This window comes from Neospora caninum, chromosome V (assembly GCF_000208865.1).
Source record: "Neospora caninum Liverpool complete genome, chromosome V".
NCBI classification, from domain to species: domain Eukaryota; phylum Apicomplexa; class Conoidasida; order Eucoccidiorida; family Sarcocystidae; genus Neospora; species Neospora caninum.
In genome coordinates this window covers 815,399-835,959 of record NC_018391.1, presented here as the reverse complement: position 1 = coordinate 835,959, position 20,561 = coordinate 815,399, and the positions used below count along the sequence as shown (strand labels likewise).

Sequence of the window (20,561 nt, the reverse complement as noted above, 5' to 3'; positions counted from 1 at the left end):
GTTGTGCAATGCCTTTTAAAGGAACTCCGCATTTGCTTAAGAGACTTTTTATCACAGTTCCCCTTCGTGTGTATGTGCACATACCCACAGCGTTCCCGTACACAGCTCGACGCGATCCGACTCTCCATTTCGTATCCCACAAAGACAAAAGTATTTCGATATCGCTATATCTGTCGCAGTTGAATGACACATATAAATATATATAAGGAGAGGAACGAATGGTAAAGATATAATTCCACACTAAAATATATAGAGAGAGATGGAAAGAAACGGAATAACACAGATAGACTTCCATATATATATATATATATATATATATAAAGCTAGATGTGGAGGCTAACGAAGCATGTGTTTTAGATTTGCTCGGTCACTTTGATAGCTCGGAGTCGCGTTTCTCTCAGTTTTGGAGAGAAGTTGATGAATGTGCGTTCTCGCTACACTGAAGAAGAGTCTTGCGCTCCAAGCTGTTGTGTGTTTTTCGTAAAAACACAGGAAAGCTGATCGCACATGTTCCCGATTTAAACCTCAACCTTATCCACTTTGACCACATCTGGCTAGAAATATGTGTAAGCATGTTGATACATTAAGCTGTGTGTATCAATCCCACTATATTTAAATCTGTCTCTTCCTTCTATTTCTATATGTCTTTGTGTATCTATCTACGTACATATTTGCAAGCGGTTGGAGGCTATGTGGGTATTGTGTATATATATATATATATATATGAGGGACTGTTCCTGCGTGCTAGCAAGTCAGACGGAAGCCCTGTGAGAAAGAAATTCCGAACAAGTGTCTTTCTTTTCAGAGAAGTTCAGCCCTCTCGTATTATCTCTCGCCTCAACTGGCGCGACTCTACAGAGCCTCGCGCATGCATAAAAAAGGATTTCTCGAAACAGACTCATACAAAGATACCTTTATACAAAAGTCAATGCATATATATATATATATATATATATATATTATATGCATGTAAGCATATGGGTGGCAATGTATTATCGTTGCATATACAGATTGATGCATATACATACTTGTACATATACATATGCACATATATATATATATATATATGACTAGACATGTGTATGTGTGCACATGTAAAAGTCGTATATCTTTATCTGTATCTGTCTGCATGGGGCGAAAGAAGCGGAAAACAGCGGAACGGTTTTCCGCCTCGTCACTGCGAAGGAATTGGAGGCGTTGCAGCCGCTGCAGCCTGGATGCCGGCGCGTGCTTCGAAGAAGGCGGCGACAACTGCATGCATCTGCAAAGAAAAACGCATGAACCCCGGCACTCGCGAGAGTGTACAGGCGCGTCGATAAGAGGGAGACCCGCGAAGTGAAACGTGCAGCAGATTTAGCGGCGGTCTTCGCGGTAGTGGCGGAGAACGCTTTTCAGGCAAGAGAGATACCATCTGTGTTCTTGGAAAGGTAGCGAAAGAAATGAAGATGCGAGCGCTGAGAAGGAGCTCTACAGAAGTGTGTAGCCAGAAGCGAAGAGACAGCGGCAAGTGAGAAGAAAAACGAGAAGAGAGAAAAGGGGAGTTGCGACAAACCTGAACAGCCTCCGAAGCTCCAGTGGCGAGACGTTCCCTGCAGCGAAAGGGACAGAAAAAAGGAGAGAGGAGACGATGGGGCAACGATCCACAACTGCGGGGAAGATGGGGAACACAGAAGAAGATAGACATGCAGAGAAGTCGCCGAACGGCAGCAAACCAGCAAGAACAAAAGGCGAGAGAACCAAAACGAGGGCGAAAAGAGCACGAAAACGACGGCGATTCCAAGCTGAACAAAAGGTGCCTCAGCGAAAGAAATTGAGCAAAAAGTGTGTTTCGTTGAAGGCGCCTATCTTATCATTGCCGCGCGCGCATGCATGGCAGAGCAAAAGAGATAGAGAAAGAGAGAGAAAGAGATGGAGAGAGACAGAGAGGGAAAGGGAACACGAGATAGAGTAAGAGAACATGAGAGAGGGAAAATGAGAGAAAGAGAACCAAACGGAACAGGAAAATGGGAAGAGGAGACCGAGAAAGGGACAGAGAGAGAAAAAGAGAACAAGCGAGAAAAAGAGAGGACAGATGGAAGGCGAACAACAAAGAGAGAAGGAAAACGACAAAAAAACGCGAAAGAAAGAAAATGAGAACGAGAGCAAGCGAGAGAAAGAGAATACGAAAGGAAACGAAAGAGAGAAAAAGTGAGAGAGCGAGACTTACTCGAGATCTGCCAGCCGACTGACGAAGGTGATCAAAACGTTTACAGGCCAATCGACGCGCAGAATTCTCTCGTGAAATGCTGAACGAAAGAACGGCAAACCCAACCCCAACAGAGGAGCCTCCATCTCTCGACCAACAGAGAAAAAAACCGTTTCGGCTTGGGTGCCCCCTGGATTTCTCTACAGCTATTCAAGTACCAAAACGCACACGTGGAAAGGTATATACACACATAAATATACGTAGATATACCTGTGTGTACATGCATACACACAACACACATAGACAATGTACGTATGTATATATATATATATATATACATACATACAGATATGATCGTTTTTACGCATAAGCAGGCATGTGGAGATAGCGGTTCGTAGGTTTGCATGTTCACTGAAGTCACTGCATGACTTTCACCGACTCGTTTCCACCAGGACTAGCCACATTTCCAGAACGGGATGTGGACCTCGGATCCACGCTCTCTGCCCTCTTAGCCCTCGCAGGCTCTTCAGATGCCAAACGTTGAGCGTCTCACCAATCACCCAGTCGCGCATGGCGTATCCCTTAGTGTTGACAAGTTCGTCCAACTCTGAAAGAAAACGGAGAAAAAAGCGGGTTCGTCACATTCCTCCCGCACGGAATGACAAACACGCGGTAAAGGCTTGATAAGCATATATATATATATATATATATATATATATATATATATATACTTATATGCATGCGTGCATACATGACTCCATCTCGTTGTGTATCGAGATATTCCTGCGTATACCGACCGTTCCACCACTATTGTTCTCCCTTTCTTTGTACAGATATAAATATACATAGATGTATATCGATTTCGATATATTTATTCAAATATATATCAATACACGTATGCGTGCACATTCACAGACATTAGCATACACGTGAATTCACCGATATATATCTGTATATATATATATATATATATATATATATATATATATGTGTAGTAATATACACTTGTAGATACTGAGCGAAGAAGGCATTCGTCCTTGTGTTGTGGTTTTGCGTGACACGGGTTTTCTATCGTGATGCAGTGGAACTTGTCTTTTCGCGGAATGTCGATTCTAGTCCGCGTTGTTCTTTTTTTCCTCTTCCGTCTGGTGTATCTATAGCGGCTTGTTCTCCAGGCACCTTCTGCCGTTCGTACACCCCGTCCGACCGCCTCTTCGTTCTCTCGCGTTTTTTTCGGGGGGGAGAAGCTTTGCGTTTGCGGTGTCAGGATTGGTGCCTTCGCGCGGAGAGGAATTCACCTTTGCAGCATGCGAAAAAATCCGCGACGAGGAGTCGCTCGAACATGGCTGTAACTTCCGAGGGCGGGGGAAGGCCCAGAGTTCGGTGCACGATATCCGCATTGACAACCTCTCCGGGGTGTGCAAGGTGCGAAGCCTGGCGAGAGCAGGAAGAAGGGGAAAATGCGAGGAATACAGAAAAATCAGGAAAAAGGAGAAAAAGAGAACTCTTCCCACGTCCAAGCTTCAAAGAAACTCGCTCTCTCAGACGCTTAGCAACAAACAACTCAAAAACCAGAAACGGGGACTAGAGAAAGAAGGGACACAGTCGGTTGAAAGCTCGAAGCCTCAGCCTCACCTGCATGCAGTTGAGGAGCCGACGCATGTCTCCACGAGCTGAGAAGACGAAAGAGAGAAGAGAGAGAGCGTGAGTCAATTCCGATCTTGTGGCCAAGCACAACACACACCAAAGACAAAAATCATTCCTTATCTGCCACTCCCCTCTACGCGGATACCCTTAAAATTGTGGATGAACCTATGTCTGTTGAGATCTCAATGCGTGTATACAGATATATACCCAAATATATCTGTGGAAGTATATACGTTTCTGTAGGTAGGTGTGCATACATGTACGTTGACTTGTACATATATATATATATATATATATAGCTTTGTGTCGGTCAACATGTATAGCTTTAGGAAGAAGAGGAGTGTATCTATCTCTGTAATTTCTCATGTGCTTTTCTTTTCGTTTGCATGTGCCTATACTATGACGGATGTCTCTTTCAGCATCCACGCGTTTTCCCATCTACCTCGCATTCTCTCTAAGCATTTGCATATTGCTGTGTACACAATCACGCAGAGATTTCTGCATTTTTTTAAAAGACTATGGACGGAGAAGTTGTGAGGCGTTGAATGCTGTGGAACACGGGGGGACGTGGAAAGAGACATTTTAACTTCAGAAGAAACGAACTTGAACCTGCCTTTTGTAGCACACATTTTCTAGGTCCTGTTCTGGCTCTTTCACCTGATTCTTGCGAATAATTTCGCGAAGATAAAAAATCCTTTTTGAAAGTAGTTGTCATTTCGTTCAATTTACGAATAAGTTTTGAAAAGGTAGCAATCTCAGCGACGACATGTGGATTCATCTACTAAAAACCCATGGAATTTGAGCAATTGAATTTAAATGAAACATTTAGAGATTGTTTTAGACTGTGTTTGGCCCACAGACAGACCGCGAGAAATGCGTGTTTTTCCTTTTCCCTCACCGATCTTGACCAGTGCGTCGAGACCGTCGTCGCTGAGCTTCATGCTGTATAAACAGTCCAAGCGAGAGAGAGAGGCGATCGCGTCCAGACGCCGAGAGGAAACAAGGAGAAGACGAAGAACCCGAAGAAACAGAGAGCCCACAAAAAAGGAAGAAGGGGACGCAAACCGCGAGAGGCGAGACACTCAGAGAACAGAAGAAACAGAGACAGGCAGGGGAAATCTTCGGGAAGAAGAAGGATAAGCAGAAGGACAAGAAGAAAGACAGAGGTGAGAAGGATAGAAAGGAGGACAGGAAGAAGGACAGGGAAAATGGCACAAGGAAGGACGAAGGATCTGTCACGGCCAGACTTACGTTTCCTCCTCGGCAATTTGCGCCGCTTTTTGCTTCAGCTGAAAAAAAACAGGCGACGGGGCAGGAAGGCGATGAGACGCCCGATACAGCGGAAACGGAAAAGGAAACATTAACAGGCACAGAGATCTCTTGTGATCTAACCCAGGACAGGAAAGACTTACGAAGGCAACGGCTGAGAGACCGATTGAAAAAAAAAGAATCACGATACAAGCACATATCTGTATATGAACGTAGATGTGTCTACATATATACATATACGAATAGATAAATATATCCATATGCATATATATATATATATATCCGTATGTAACGAGAGGAAGAAGGTTGATAGGCAGGCAGGGGTACGGACGCGTAACAAGGTAGAGGCATCGTGCAGTCGCGACGAGCAATATGCAAAAGACACAAATGCACGTAAATGTACGACGGGCGAAAGAGAAGAAGAGAACCCGCGCGAAACGCCCGAGAGAAAGAGATGGGACGCCGAACGTGAACGTCAAAACAAAGAGAGGTAAACGGCATGCACGAACTGAGGGCGTCTGAAAACTCACCGAGAGCGAGGAGACAGGTGTGAAGCGGAATCTACGAGAAATCGGAAATTGAAAAAACAAAGACGGGCCATGGCGACGAACAAAAGGGAGAAAGAAACACACTGCGGGCGCACCGTTCCTTGGGCTGTGTCAACTGGGCGAGGAGTTGCTTGTGTTTCCTTCACGTGTCCTCCCCCGTCCTTTTTGTGTCTCTGTTCTACTTTGGGCCTTTGCTTCTTCTTTCGGCTCGATGGCCCAGCGCTCTCTCTCCTCGCTCGTTTGTGTACTCACGTCCCTGTTAATTTCTCATTCTTTCCCCCCTAGTCGAAAAGACGGAGGAAAGCTGGTTTTTTGCTCCTTCTTTTTTTGCTGTTTCTGTCTCTGCGTGTTTGTTTCCTTTTCCTCACCCTGTGCATCGCGACTGAATCGCCGGAGTGATTTTGTTGATGAAATTGCAGATCAAACAAAAGCGGACGTTGCGCGCATACGCCTCCATAACTGCAGCGCCCGCGCAAAACCGGAAAAGGCACACAGGCACGCGAGGAAAAGCAAAGGCGGTGAGAAAGAGAGAAAGGGAAAGAAAGAGAAAGAAAGAAACAGTACGAAAGAGGAGGCACCGAGGAAGAGAGAGGAGGAAGAGAAAGAGAGAAAGGGGGAGGAAGAGTCAGAGGAACAGAGAAAAAAGAGGATTCCTATCAAGAGACAGAGAAGGCGGACAAGAAGGAAACGAACTGTGTGAAGACGGGACGGCTACGCGACAGACGAAGAAATTCGCTCCCTCACTCCCCCGAGTTGACTCAGTCGTCGTTTGTCTCTTTCTCTGTCTCTGTCTGTCTCTGTTTTCTGGGGGGGGTTTGTGCGTCTTGTTAACTTTATTCTCCGTTTCCTCACTTCTTCGTAGAGCGTTCTGCGCCGCATTCGTCATCTGATCGGCCTCGTCGAGAATAATTAATTTCAAGGAAGGCCCAGCGCCGCCTCTCTTCTCTTGGCTCTGCGCAAGCGAACTCGCTTCCTCCTTTTCGGCGGACGCCGTCGGCGCCGCGGGTTTGCCGAACATAAGCCGGCCCTGGCCGCTACAAATCGAGAAAAAGAAGCGCCGACAAGATGCGCAGAAATTCGAGAAAGAGGGAGACGACAGAAGGAAACATCACATTAGAAACAGACACGAGAACCGTGCGATTAGAGACGGAAGAAAACACACAAGACACCGACAGAGGTTTGAGGACGGCTAACCGGATGCGACGAGGCCGCGCGAAAACGAAGGAAAACAAGGTCTGTTATCAGCTTTCTAGGATTCTCTACGTCTTTTAAAAAAGAAACATCCCTCAGCATGGGCAGTTGTGAAAGAGAACGTGATACTTCACTTGCCTATGCATCTCTATTCAAGTGTACATAGGTCTGCATTCATATATGTATACAATAATTTATAGAGCTATATATATATATATATTATGCATACATACATAGAGATATGCTTGAACAGGTTCGTGTAAAAATGTACATATATTCATCTTCAAAGACATGCATATAAAAATATGCTTCTACATATATATATATATATATATATATATTAGTATCCTTTTGTCGGTTTGTAAATGGTTTATGTGGTGTGCATGTGCATTAGAGGAGCATCCTACGTCTCGAATCAGGAAAACAGTTTCAAGAGACAGGAGAGAGCGACAGCGCCGCCTAGGAAGACACGGAGGAGACCGATTTTCTGGGAGGGAGGAAAAGAGAAAGTAACCGAGTCGCCACTCACTGGAAGGACGTGGAGGACGTCTCCGCAAAAGTTTTGATTTGCTCGCGCACGGTGTTGATGCCACGATCGTCCGAAGCATTGAGCTGATCAAAAAGAAAAAAGAACAAGAGACCGTTCAGAGCGGCAGCGAGCGTTTGCAGGACGATACGCCAGCGAGTCGGCAGATGGGGACGAGAAAGACGAATGGAAAGGGGAAACGAGATATGCATACACAAATCTATGCGTGTACACGTATGTACATCTATATCAACGAATCTGCGGTGGGTAGCAGCAGGTGCACTTCCAAATAGCTACATGTATTAGAAGAATCTGCAAGTATGGAAGCGCCTGCGCTTACGAGAGCGTCAAAACTCTCTACGAATTCACGCATATATATCTCTCTAAAAAAAAGATCTGTACGTGTGTATAGATACACCCATACACCCACACATCCACAATAGCTATAACCCCACCAACCTATGTATACATGTATGAACCGAAATATACGTAAACATATCCACACAAATACATGTATCTATCTATACATATATATGAAGCAACGCACGCGTTGGTGAATGCGTTTCTATACATCTGTGAATCTACGCTAGACTTCTATGTGAATAGAGGAATCAAAACGTGGAAACAAATGCTACCTCGAGCACGTGCGTTCGAACAGCGCTGCCGTAGAATTCTTTCGCCACCGCCAAGATAGTCGACGTTTTCCCTGTTCCTGAGCAGAAGGCACGAAGGACAGAGAAAACACGAAACGTCCACGGCACGCATGTGCTTTGAAAAAAATTCTCTTCCTCCAGAGAGTACAGACAGGTCTCCTGCGTATACTCTACACCGCGCCCGGGCGACGCCACTTTCTTGGAAGCGAAGGAACAGCCAAATCTCCTGATCTTCTCGCTGTCACGAGAACTTCCAAAGTTCCTGCAATTGCCCGTTTCCCGATTCGCTCATTCGTGTGCAAACGCTTCGTTGCGAACGCTCAGCACACACAGCAAGGTGGCGAAAAGCTGTCGGCGACAAACCCTAAAACCGTAGAGCCTCTCGAGCAGCTTTCAACATCTTGATGCGCGGAGGGGAGCGGAATTTGCACTTTTGACAAAATGAGAAAGACCAAAAGGTCGCCAGGTTCCTAAAGAACTGCAGAGTTTCACTCCGGTGTCGTCATCAACCACGCGGCGCAGACTCACGAGATTTACGTCTATTCTTGAGGATGAGCAGAAATTAGCAGTACACACTTATATCCATGATATATATCTATATATGGATGTAGATGTATTGCATGTGCGCATATATGCCTTTCCGTACCGAGTTACATCTTTCTCTCTTCACCCCTGTTCGAACACGTGCACTTCTAGACGATTTATGTATTCCGCATGCGCATATAATTTCAAATTTATACAGACGCATACGTTCATATTTACATATATATATATATATGTATATATATGTGAAAATTGAGAGCCATTCGGGGGTTATGGATGGCATTTGTTTCAGTGCGAAATTCTGTTTTTTGAGAGTTTACCAGGAGGTCCATGAAAGAGAAGATGCGGCAGCTGGCCTTTCTCCACATAATGGCGAACTGAGGAGACAGTCCACACGCAGCCGCGTGACGCACGGTGACCTTGAAATTTCAGTCATGTACCCGTCTTATTTTCATCAGACGGCGAGAAAGAGATGCAAAAAAGACGCAACGCGAGACAGAGAGAGCAAGAAAGAAGGAAAAGAACAGGAGAGCATGCGGTTTGTCCCTTCCCATAAGAGGCTCACCGAGATCCCTGTCGCAGCGATACTCACAGAGATCATGGTCACTCACGGCGGGAAAAAACAGGAATTTCAAAGCGAAGAGAAAAAAAACAGATGAGGCAAGCGGAGAGGCAGAGAAGCAGGCAAGGCTAAAGAGGAGAGGCTCGGGCGGCAGGTAAAAATGACAGAGGAAGAGGCGTTTTCTTTCTCTTTTTACTTGTTCGGATGATGTCATCATGTGCCAAGACGTCGTCGAGACGCTCAGGACGGTACTTCTCCACCTGAGAAGAGAGCGCAGAAAGAGATGTTGTGGTTGTGTAAATGATTCGATTTCGGCCGAGGAGAAACGCCGCCGATCTCGTCGAGATAGGAAGCTCGAACATAGCCGGAGGAGACGCTCAGAAATGCAGTTGCTCTCTCTGGAGGAGGAAAACGCGAACTCCTCTTCTCTGAAGAGAAGAGAGAAGAAATCGCGAGACAGAAGCACACCACCAAAGATTCCAAAGAAAGACAGAAAGAGGGAAGAGGTAGCAGGAAGCAGACACACAAATAGAGACGCAGAGGAGAGGGAGCGGACAGAGCGAGGGTCGGGAGAGGAGAGAGGCGGGAGAGAATTGAGAAGACACAACGCCCGAAAAAGAAGACAAGAGAAGCGAGGAAATATCTTTACCCAAGGTAGAGCCCGCTCTGAAAGCCCATGAGGCGGCAACTTGCTTGCTGGCCTCTCCGAGGCCTCGGCGGATCTCGGGGAGTCTGAGTTGGTAACACCTTCGGTTTGCGCCATTCTAGAAGCGAGGAAGGAAGACGGCGAAGAATTCGAGAAAGAGAAAGAAACTGAAAAACGCGCGCGGGATCGTGTGTGTGTGTGTCAAGTCGAACTTGTACTTTGGACGCAGCGGGAGACAGAGAGGAGACAGATGTGAGGCCGAGCAGGGTGCAGAGGAGACAGAACGACGGAGAAGGCCGCAGAGAGCAGGGAGGAACAAACAGAGGGAAACGACGATTCCTCAGAGAAAACCAAGACAAGTGACGGACGAGGAAGACGAAAAAAGGCAGTCGTGATTGTGGAAACGGCCGAAGAGACAGAGCCGGAGACACAGAGGTGGAGAGGCAGAGCCAGAGCGCGTAGCGGGGAAATAAACAGAAGGCGAAGAGAGTGGGAAACCGGAGAACTTTGAGAGAAAGGGCTACGTTCTTGAGTCGGCGAGGGCGAAGAGAAGGACGCTCGACTTTGAGAGGGAAGACACAAATTAGTAAGAGAGAGAAGACAGACAGGAGGGAAACTGCCTTCGTGCAGCACACACACCAGCGTGTGCACACTCTCTCGCCTTTTCGCTTCACCCCGGAGAAAAAAAGGAAAAACGGAAACAGCCACTCGACCGTTTTGGACGGCTTCTCGAGTGTACATACACCTGACATTCGGGGCTTTTCCCGCGGGCTCTGAATTCCGGGTTTTCACCACGGAAGAAGCGCACGCGTTTCGAAAAAGCGCCGGGTCAAATCCAGCGCACACCCTGTCTTGTCTTTTGCGCTGCCTTCCGCCAGAAAAAAACCGCGAGAAACGTCTCTTTGGTAATTCCCCAGCAGAGAGGCGCTGAGATCGGAGAAGTGTCAGTTTGGGGCCGAGAAGCCCTCGTTATCTGGTCCCTCTCGGCGAAACAACAGTCTCCCTCGCGAGAAAAGACGCGCCTCTGCGTTGACCGAATCGCAGCTGCGCCGCCCGGGTCTGAAAATTCTCCTCCCCGTGAAACCGGAACGGAACTTCTGCTTCTGCCCGTGCAAAAGTTGCCTCCCAGGCTTCCCTCTCTCGACTCGCCGTTCTTCTTTTTGTCGAGGCTCTCTCAGCGCTTTTTGGCTGTCCAACGCGGTTGCAGGCAGATCGAGGTGGCTGAGGCCAAGACTTTTTGTTGACTCGGGTATCGGAAAACGCCAAGCGTCGCTCTCTCGTTGGACTCTCCGCTTGGTTCCAAGAGGCTCCCAGTCCCGTTGGGATCTCACAGACGCGCTGCCGCGCATTCGCGGATCTCACTGTCGTCTGCGGTGCAAAAGCGCAAGTCTAAAATCGTGTTCCGCTGTTTCCCCGTGTCTCACAGGCCTACACAGAAAACGCGTAACGGCAACACTCTACTTTCCCGTCCCGCGGCTTCTTATATGCGGGAAGTTTAACGCGTGAAAATGCACCAGATGCTTCTGTATCTTGAAGCGCTATAGCGATGCCTGCCGACGGCTCGCCCAACGGCTCAGAGGAACCCAAATAATAACCCATCCACTGACTACATTTCGAGTCGTAAATTGTTGACGAATCAACATTCGGGTATGTAACGCTCGAATCTCAGATAATAACCTAGATTAAGAAGGTTTCCGTACACACTAACATCAGGATGGAGACTACCAAAGTGAATGTGATATTCGTACAGATTGTGTACAAATGTTTGTTTTTCAAATATACGCTGGACACAAGAGGAAAGGAAGCGCAACTCTGTGGCAGAAGGTGCGCTAGTGTGAAACGACGGGGCCGGTTTTCGAGGAAGATTCTCTCGTGACTGTTTTTTCGCTGACGCTGCTTGGACACGCAGGCTCCTGTTTCGGAAGAACCCGACGTGTGTGCGACGCTCGAAGAATCGCCGAGACACATGTGCTTGAGAAAAGGCGCTTCAGTGAACAGGCCGCAATGTGACAGGCAACCTAAGTGTATGCACCGCTTCGCGTGAGTGTGGTGTTACTTGATATATATATATATATATATATATATAGGTTTGGATAGACAGAGACAGATAGGGACGGAAAAAAGCAGAGAGAGAAAACGCTGCTTTTCGCGACTTCCCTTCGTTTGAAGGTGGAAAATCTCGCCTGCCACGCACGTGTCTCGAAGCAGAAAGTAGTTGCAGCGCAGAGGCTGCTGGTTTCCCTCGCGGGCCGCATTGGTTTTGAAGGTCTTTCTTCCAGTGCGTGAACGAGGAGGCTTCTAATCTCCTCGAAACTACAGGAAGATTCACGAATACCGAAGAAGCTGCCTCCCCCGGTGCCCCACCCCATGCCACGCATGGATAACCTTTTTCGAGTGAAAACACCCGCCCGCGGAAAAAACACATCATGCAATCTTCTTCATCCACTTCTTTCACATTGACGATGGCTACTTCAGCTACTCGAGAGACCACTGCATTTCCATTGCTATTAGATGTAGCGTGTCCCCTTTCGCCAGGGGACAGAACGCGCCCGCACATCTCATTTCTGGGCGACTGGGAATACCGATCCACACTCCCGTGTGTTTGAAAATGGACAGATGCCTGCTTGCGTGTGCGCGCGTTTTCCAAAAAAGGCAGAGACGAAGCCTCCGCGTGGAAGCGCTGCCTCTGATCCTCGAGTCCCCCGCACACGCAACCTCCGAAGAGAGAGAGATAATCCACTTGTGCAAAAAAGACGACAATCACGCACTGGAAAAGAGCGATGCTGCCTTTCGAAAAAAATTAAACGCGACGCATGCGCCCTTGAGAAGCGCGATTCCGAAGCATGTATCGATCCAGAGTCCGGAGGGACGCCGGCGCGTGTTCCGCTGTAAATTTTCCATCTTGGAGAGACATCTCCCGATCTGCCAAAAACGCCTGAAAAACAAACGAAAATCTTCAACAACCTATTCAGCACACACCTCCGCTGCATATAATACACGTCTCTGGAGATATCTATGTGTGAAGACTAGAGGCAGATATATATATATATATATATATATATATATATATATATATATGCGTGAGGAATGTGTGGAGGGATTTGAATGCATGCTTACGTACGTATATATGTTTGGAAATAGATGCATATGTACGGCTGACGGATATACGCACGTATATACGCATATATATATATATATATATATATATGAGACGAGGGCCTTATGTGGCGATGTGCGTGCATCCACGCATCTGTATATGATGCACCCGAAAGCGTTACCTGCAGCAGCGTATCGGCGGCTAAACCAAAAACATGCACGCAGACGCTCGCCACGTAGAGCGACAAGATGAAGGAGAGGACGACTGGAGCTCCGAGCGACGACAATTGGCTGTAGGTGCTCGGAAACATCTGAAAGAAATGCGGCCGCAAGACCAGAGAGAGGAAAGATGGAAAAAAGGCAGACACGAGCGAATGAGGAGCAGAGAACGGCGGGTACAGGACAGGAAAATAAGTCTGGAGGCGAAAAACGACATAAACAGAAAACGACAGCGCTCGCGGAAACGACAAGGACGGCAGACTTGAAAAGAAGGCACGGAGTCATACAAAGACTGCAGGTGAGACGCATGTGCATTTGTGCGTCATCCAGCAAAATGGGAGACACGGAATAGGTATCCGTGCATGCACCAACACTGCCCAGGTGTGTGACGAACGTTTGTACGCGAAAAACAGTTATTTTGCGGCGTCGTCACCCGAAAGGACATTCTAGTGTACGTACAGCTGCCACGTGCTGTCTCTCTGAGCACCTCCAGCCGAAAGGCCGAAGGTGTATCCCCACAAACGGAAGGCGCCTTTCCTGGCACGAAGAAATCGCTTGCCCGTGGAAAATGCAAAGCCAGAGCCTCCTGCAGAATGCCTTCCCGGCGGGCGGGAGGCGCGGTGTGTCCCGCTCGCGGCGGTGTCAGATCCTTACCGGCAGCAGGGTGTATGTACACCAGGCGACGCAAATTGAGATCGAGAGTTGGCCAACAAGCTGCAGAAGCCAGCCGATCTGCCACACGAACGCGGTGGCAACGGGATTTCTGAAGAGGAAATGACATCGCATGAGCATCCGTTAGAGCGAAAGAGTTGAGAAGGTAGCGAGAACGAGGACAGCCGAACAACACGCGCAGACGGGAAGCGCACCTTCTGCTCCGCAGCCTCCCCCCCAACCCCCCCCCCCCCCCAGCCACGAAACAGGCAGAATGACTAAGCGGCAAGTGACGCACACGGCGGGAGAAAGAGAGGAGAGGGACACACGTCATCTTTCCACATGTTTGGCTGTACGTACACCCCACTGCAAGTGACTGCGCTGTGCGTGGCAGCTTTTCTGGACTGAATATTCTTCCGGCCCCTCTGTCTTTCGCTCTTCCCCAGGCACGACCCCTCTCTAAACAGATTCATCCTCTCCGCAAGGGCGACGGACTACAGACGCAATGGCAGGTCGAGTTTCTGTCATTTTTCGAGATAACTTTGCTCCTTCAGTTTGTTTCTGCCTTTCCACCTGCCGCGCATTGTGCCTACTTCAACTCGCGAGTTTATGGGTGTATATCGGCAAACGAAAACGCAAAAACGGGGATTCAAGGGGACTTTTCAGACCTCGTTAACGTCGCAATCGCCGTCCACGAAGCCTGCAGAAGAGGCTGGCCAAGAAGGGCGACGAAGATGAAGGCTGTCGGGGTAACAAACTTGAATGGAGTGTACAGACACGCCACGCAGTTCGATAGGCGATACACAACCCTGGAAACCACAAATCACACAGAATGCAAAATGAAGCGCACTTCTCTCTCTTCTCACATGACGTAGATATTGAATTGTAGACATAGATACCTTGGTAGAACGACGTAGAAATATAGAAAAACCTAAGAAGCTACCTAGGTCGACAGAAAGGGAAGGGTTCATAAATGTTTGCATAGTAGAGGCAGATGGATGGGAATATGCATGCACGCACATACACAGGCACAACTCTAGATCTTTCCACAGAAGCATGTCTAGAGATACTTGCATGTGAATGTATATGTCTGCAACGACAGACAGGCATCTGAAAGAAAAACATGCAGAGACTACCAGAAGCCAGAGAGCAGAGAGTTTCCGTGTCGACATTGCCGAAAAAAACGACAGCTCTCTAGCACACCACGCGGAAAGAGAACTGTTTTCTCACCGCTTAAAGGCCGACTGATTGCGGCGCACTGCTCGGTACCGCGCCCAGCCAAACAGGAGTTTCAGCATCTGCACAGCTGCGCATGTGCATGCGCATGCGGAAGAAAAAAATGCGCTCAGAGGTGAGAAACATCCACATCGGCGAGAAGGTCAGAACAGGATTCGCAGCCAAGAAGTGGAACCAGAAAAAGCAGACGATCGGGGGTAGGAGCATGAAGGAGATGTCGCAAAAAGGACACGAAACAAAAACGAACGCGGCAGCGAGGCTGCCAGAAAAAAAAATTCCACCTTCGTGTTGAAGACACTCAAAAGAAAACCCGAGGCGTCACGCCAAGGCGCTGCTCTCTGCCAGGTACAAGGAGCTACCAGGGTTATATTGAAATAAACAGACCCACAGACGAGACCCTGAAGATCTATGTTTATGTCTGTATGCATATATATATATATATATATATATATGTATATAAAGAGAGAGAGAAAGAGGAAATGCACATATAGATTCAGCCAAGGAGATCTACAAGTCTCCCAGACACACACGGCCTTACACCTATTAATATATGCGTGTGTTTATTTATTTGGGTGTGTGTATGTCGACAGCGACGGATTCAGTAGAGACAGAGCGGAGCGGGAAAAAGGAAGAGAAGATGGATTTCTGGACGAGACCTACAGGAGAGAATAAGGCCGCCAAGAGCGGCCGAGCCGAGGTGATAGGAAAAAACGACCTTGGCAGCCTCCACCGCCTTCGCCTTCAAACTTTCTCGCCGATCTGCTCCACGCGACAAAACGCCCGTCAAATTACCATTTCCGCCTCCAAACTTACATGCCCCCAATACACGCATACGCATATAGAAACAAATACATGTATATATGTGTATGTTTATGTATATATATGCCTGTGCTGTATGCATGCGTAGGCATGTGTTTGAAGAAGCAGGGTGCTCGCAGCCACCTGCACGACGTCCCTCGAAGCAGATTCACGTCCATAGACGATGTCGCTGTCCACATATACATCTACATTTACATATATTCCTATATGTATAACTACATATATATATATATATATATCGTATACCTATAGGCTTTGGCATCTTTAGAAGGCTCTGTAGGTCTGCCACGAACCACCAGGGTCCATGTAGACGTCCTTGCTCGTCTCCTCTTTTGTTTGTATCGATAGACCCATCTAGCCACCAGGACATACGCATCCACCTAAATCTAAATCTATATATCAATACAGATATTTGTGTATGGGTAACTCTATGTGCGTATTGGTTTACGCGCTTGCGGGGTTGTCCTACCGTGCATGTGCCGAGGCATGAAATACCAGGCTGAAGCATAGTAGGCGACAACCATCCTGGAGACGGCATTCAAGAATCCTCCCGTCCACAGGGCGACAAAAAGGAGAGAGAGGAGCAACGCAATCGACGACCCAGACAGCAGCGGCAGTCTCACCCAGGGACTGAGGGTCGGAATGCATGCGCTGATTGGCAGCATTGGAATGGGGCCTGCGAGAAAAAACTCCGAAACAACTTTGGAGACGCGTGGAAAGCGAAGCGATGGAATTGCGAGCAAATCCACACTGAAAACCCGTCCGCTCCAGCGACACCGAAAGAGCTCGAAAACCAACTCTCGCGCCTTCCACCTGAACACGGCACGCACCGGCTTCTACACCGCGAAAAAAATAGAATCCGACAGAAGAACGATTAATGTGAACTGACATGTCTCCACGGAAGCCGCTTTTGTTGGTTTTGGAATGTGTTTCTCTCTCCCCAGTGTTCTTTCTCTTTGTCTCTGTTCCCCGCCCCCCCCCCTTTGCTCTCGCTCATGTTTCTTTCTTTCGAGCTCTATGCCGTCGCTTGTGTGTCTTCCCGCCGCTCGCGTGTCGCGTCCCTTTTTTTCTTTTTCTCTCCGTTTTTCCCCGAGCCTGACCAAGCGCCAAGAGATGCGAGACAGCTGCGACAACGAGAGCCCCGTGGGAGGCGAGGGCGGCTGCTGCAGCGAGAGGAAGGAGGAGAAGGAACTTCCGCGGCGCTTGCTGGAGGAGCATCGCAGAGGCCGTCAGGACCGAAGTGGAGACTTGCAGTTCTCTCCGGAAGAAAACGGAGAAGAAAGCAATCAGAAGCGCCGCGACGCAACACAGACACACCAACGCAAGGTTCCCCGCCCCAGAGCCGACAGTCAGCGGGAACGCCACCAAAACAGACTTCGTCACAGACGAAGAAAGAGAAGAAGAGACAGGGTTGGCAGCGTGAGTGGACTGAGAGACGAATGCACTTTCCACCGGATACGACCGATCAAAGGGATGCGTGTACGAGGACAGGCTCCTGGAGGCCGCGTAGGCGCAATAGAACTCGTAGGCGGCGCCAAGGAGAAGAATTTCAAGGAGGAGAACAAGACCGGCAACCACGGCATGCGCAGCCTTTTGAAGCAGCCACAAGAAGAGATAGCCGAGGAGGAGTGCAGCGGTCGGCGCCACGACTACCTGCAAAGTAGAACATCAAAACGTCCACAGCAAAGACGCAGATCTCACGTGCACAAAACCAAGGCACAAAACGATCTACGAAAAAATAGACGTGAGGACACATCCACACACCGAAACACATACGCACATGTACATTATATATATTACAAAGTTACATCCATTCACGTACGTTATGTATCTATTACTGTATGAATGTCGATGCAAAAGCATTTCGAGAGACTCTCTGGAGAAGCTAAAGCCCAGAGCTTTTCCGGCGGCACCAAATCCCACCTTGCAAGCACATGCGCGTTCTGTCCCTAAAAGTCGCTCTCCCTAGATCTCTCTCCCTGCCTCTCCCACTTGCTATCCCGCTCTCTCCCTCCCTCTGTCTCTCCCACTCGCTTTCCCTCTCTCCCTCGATCTCTCTCTCCCTCTGTTTCTCTGTTTCTCAATGGGGTTTTCGACGGGCACAAAGTTGCGAGCGCTGCGCCATGCGCGTGCTCCACGCGTACCAAAGGCCAGGCGATGTCGATGTCGGCAACCCAGCGAATCCACGACGAGAGGAGGCCGTGGTCCTTGGCCTTCCCATCGGCGCCCACAAAGAGACAGTAACGTCGAAGCAGGAGCGCAGCCGGTCCTGAGCTGTACCAGCTGCACAGCCCAGCGGATTCTGCGTCCGACGAACAGGCGCCTTTCTCCCGCCGCGCAGAGAAGGCGTCAGGGCAGGCCTTCGTACAGACCTGAGAGAGAAACGCGGCCAGGAGTCGCGACAGCCAAACCACATAAAACATTCTCGTACTCCGCCGGAGCTTCCCTTTTCCCGCCGACCCATTCCTGGCCACGCATATGCATACACATGCATATATATATATATATATATGTGTGTATGGACATGCGAATTTCCAAGTGCATGTATGGTACGTATATATGCGTGTAAATGCGTGACTATACGCCAGTAGGTCTCCGTGCACTCCAGCAATGTATTTGTCAACAGCCTTGCACAGGTGCATCTGTTAGCTAGAGGAACGTCGTGGACCAAAACTGAGACCCGTTTCTTTCTCTCGCACGCTTTCTCGGCACTTATTTCTCTCCAGGCATCCCCACAAGTGTATCTCCACGTGTGTACACACCTAGCGTCCTATGCAGATGACCGCATATCCCACATACAAGCATATATATATATATATATATATATATATATGCGCATACATATCGGTATATGTGTGTATGGCTGCAGACTTGTGTGGTGTGTGTGTCTTACAGGAATGATGCTGCAAGCAGAGAGTTCGTCGTTGATGGGGGTTTCTGGTTGTTGTTTCGCAGGCCAGTAGACGAGGGGGAAGTCTTCGACGCCGGGGTCATGTCCACACGTTCGGCCCTTCCAGTCGATGCCTGCAGAGAGGCGCGCGACCGGCGAAGCGCCAGGGGCGAGGCGAAGCGCCAAAGCTGCCGCGACGGCGAACCAGGCGAGCAGCAAGAGAACGAGGAAGAAGAGATCAGTGCACCGCCGCTGCGGCAGCGGGCCTCGGCTCACATCCAGGGGACTGCGCTTCAGAAACGGGTGTTCCCAACTCACGTACCACTCGGAGAGATCTTCGGACGGATAAGACCTGGCGGGTGTCGAGGGCGAGGAAGACGTGCGCCGACCCAGCGAGGAGGCGGAAACCGCGCGAGGCGACGCAGCGGCCGCGTCTCTGGCCGGGAGGAGGGGTCGCCTGGCGAGCCGCGAAGAAACGGAAGGCGTCCACTCTCGTTCGGACGAAAGCGCCACGCTCGCAGCCGTCCGCAGCGGCGCAGAGGTCGGAGCCGGGAGCTGAGACAGACGCGGCGGCTGATACGAGCCATCTGAAGAAGGAAAGGAAGGCGTTTTTTGTGGACAGCGTGTGCTCGTGGACGAGGCACCAAAAGGCAAGGGAGAAGGCGAAAGCGAGGGCGAGAGAAAAGCACGGCGTGGCCGCGCGAGAAGCCACGCATCTGGAGAAGGCGAAAAAGAAGGCCGGTAAGGCCTGCCTACAAGAGCCGGGTCCGACCAACAGAAAGGAGAGAAGCGACACCGACGACGAGGAGAAAGCGAGACAAAGGCCATGCGAGAGGAGGAACGGAAGACAAAGAGAGAGACAACCAAGACACAGGTCCCCAGGAGGCACGACAAGCTGAGAGCCGGTAAAAAGACGCATACAGGAAGACACAACAGAGAAAAAAATTAATTAGAAACACAAGCAAAGACACGTGCATACATCAGTATATAGATATACATATATATATGTCCACATGTGTATCTATATGTGTATTTGCATGTGTAAAGACCTTACGGCTTTCCGTGTCAGCTGGCGAGTGGAGGTCTGGAGTTTCGTCCTCTGCAAAGTACGCATCGCGGTCGCCGATCGCTCCTCGGCCGTTCGCACGAGACAGGCCGGCGAGGCTGGACTCTCCGGCGAGGTCTGGGCTCGGTCCGTGGAAATCTCCCACTTGCGCCCTTCCGATCAAGGCTGCCGGCTGCTCTCGCCGTCCCCAACTGCCGCGGTCGCCCGCTGTCCCGGCGTGAAGCGCGAAAGGGTTTTGTGGAGCAGAGGCCAGCCTTACATTCGGATAAAACAGCGCACTGCTGGCTCCGTCGTAGCACGTGCTGGCGGCGAGACTGTGGACGCTGCTGGCGCCGAGGACCTCGACGTCGCGGGGGAGGTTGGGCGAGGGCCCGCGCCCCGTGAGATCGTTCCAGGTTTCTGTATCCCCCGGAAAGTCCAGAGGCGCGCATGCAGGCGCGAAGGGATTCCCCGTTCCCTGCTGGTTGACCACCGTCAGCCGCTGCGAAAGCGAAGACAGCGATGCACTCGACAAAGAGCTTCGGGCGGCTGCAGTCGCGAGAGTTGCACGAGGGTGAGAGTGTCGATCGGCAGTTGGAGCAGAGCTACCCCAACGGATGGAGGGAGAAAAGGAAGAGAGAGAGGGCGAAGAACCAAACTCGCCGTCGACACAGTCGGCGGAATACTGGCCAGATGTCCTGGATGCGGACAGTCGCCGATCGCGGCCTGCGGAAGGTGACGAGGCCGCGCCAGTGGAGCCTTGGGCTCCTGGGCCCTCGTCGCGACTGCGGTCGCGCCCCAGTGAGGAGTCCACGGCGTAGGAGTAGAACGGCAT

At 49.6% G+C, this 20,561-nt stretch overlaps 2 protein-coding genes across 2 annotated transcripts; both read right to left on the bottom strand.

The window, feature by feature from the left end:
• Positions 1–1,174: 1,174 nt before the first annotated feature.
• On the bottom strand, positions 1,175–9,887 carry NCLIV_013120 (putative activator 1 36 kDa; the record flags this gene model as incomplete). Its single annotated transcript, XM_003881503.1, has 16 exons — positions 1,175–1,261; positions 1,553–1,589; positions 2,207–2,285; positions 2,739–2,792; positions 3,484–3,619; positions 3,821–3,858; positions 4,731–4,774; positions 5,084–5,121; positions 5,632–5,662; positions 6,018–6,108; positions 6,502–6,683; positions 7,370–7,452; positions 8,002–8,078; positions 8,883–8,939; positions 9,321–9,384; positions 9,774–9,887. The coding sequence occupies 16 exons, from the start codon at positions 9,885–9,887 to the stop codon at positions 1,175–1,177; spliced, it is 1,212 nt and encodes a 403-aa protein (XP_003881552.1).
• Positions 9,888–12,570: 2,683 nt separating this feature from the next.
• Positions 12,571–20,561, bottom strand: NCLIV_013110 (conserved hypothetical protein; the record flags this gene model as incomplete). Its single annotated transcript, XM_003881502.1, has 11 exons — positions 12,571–12,705; positions 13,049–13,177; positions 13,740–13,848; positions 14,405–14,545; positions 14,967–15,042; positions 15,633–15,731; positions 16,261–16,467; positions 16,892–17,444; positions 17,936–18,163; positions 18,685–19,268; positions 19,736–20,561. The coding sequence occupies 11 exons, from the start codon at positions 20,559–20,561 to the stop codon at positions 12,571–12,573; spliced, it is 3,087 nt and encodes a 1,028-aa protein (XP_003881551.1).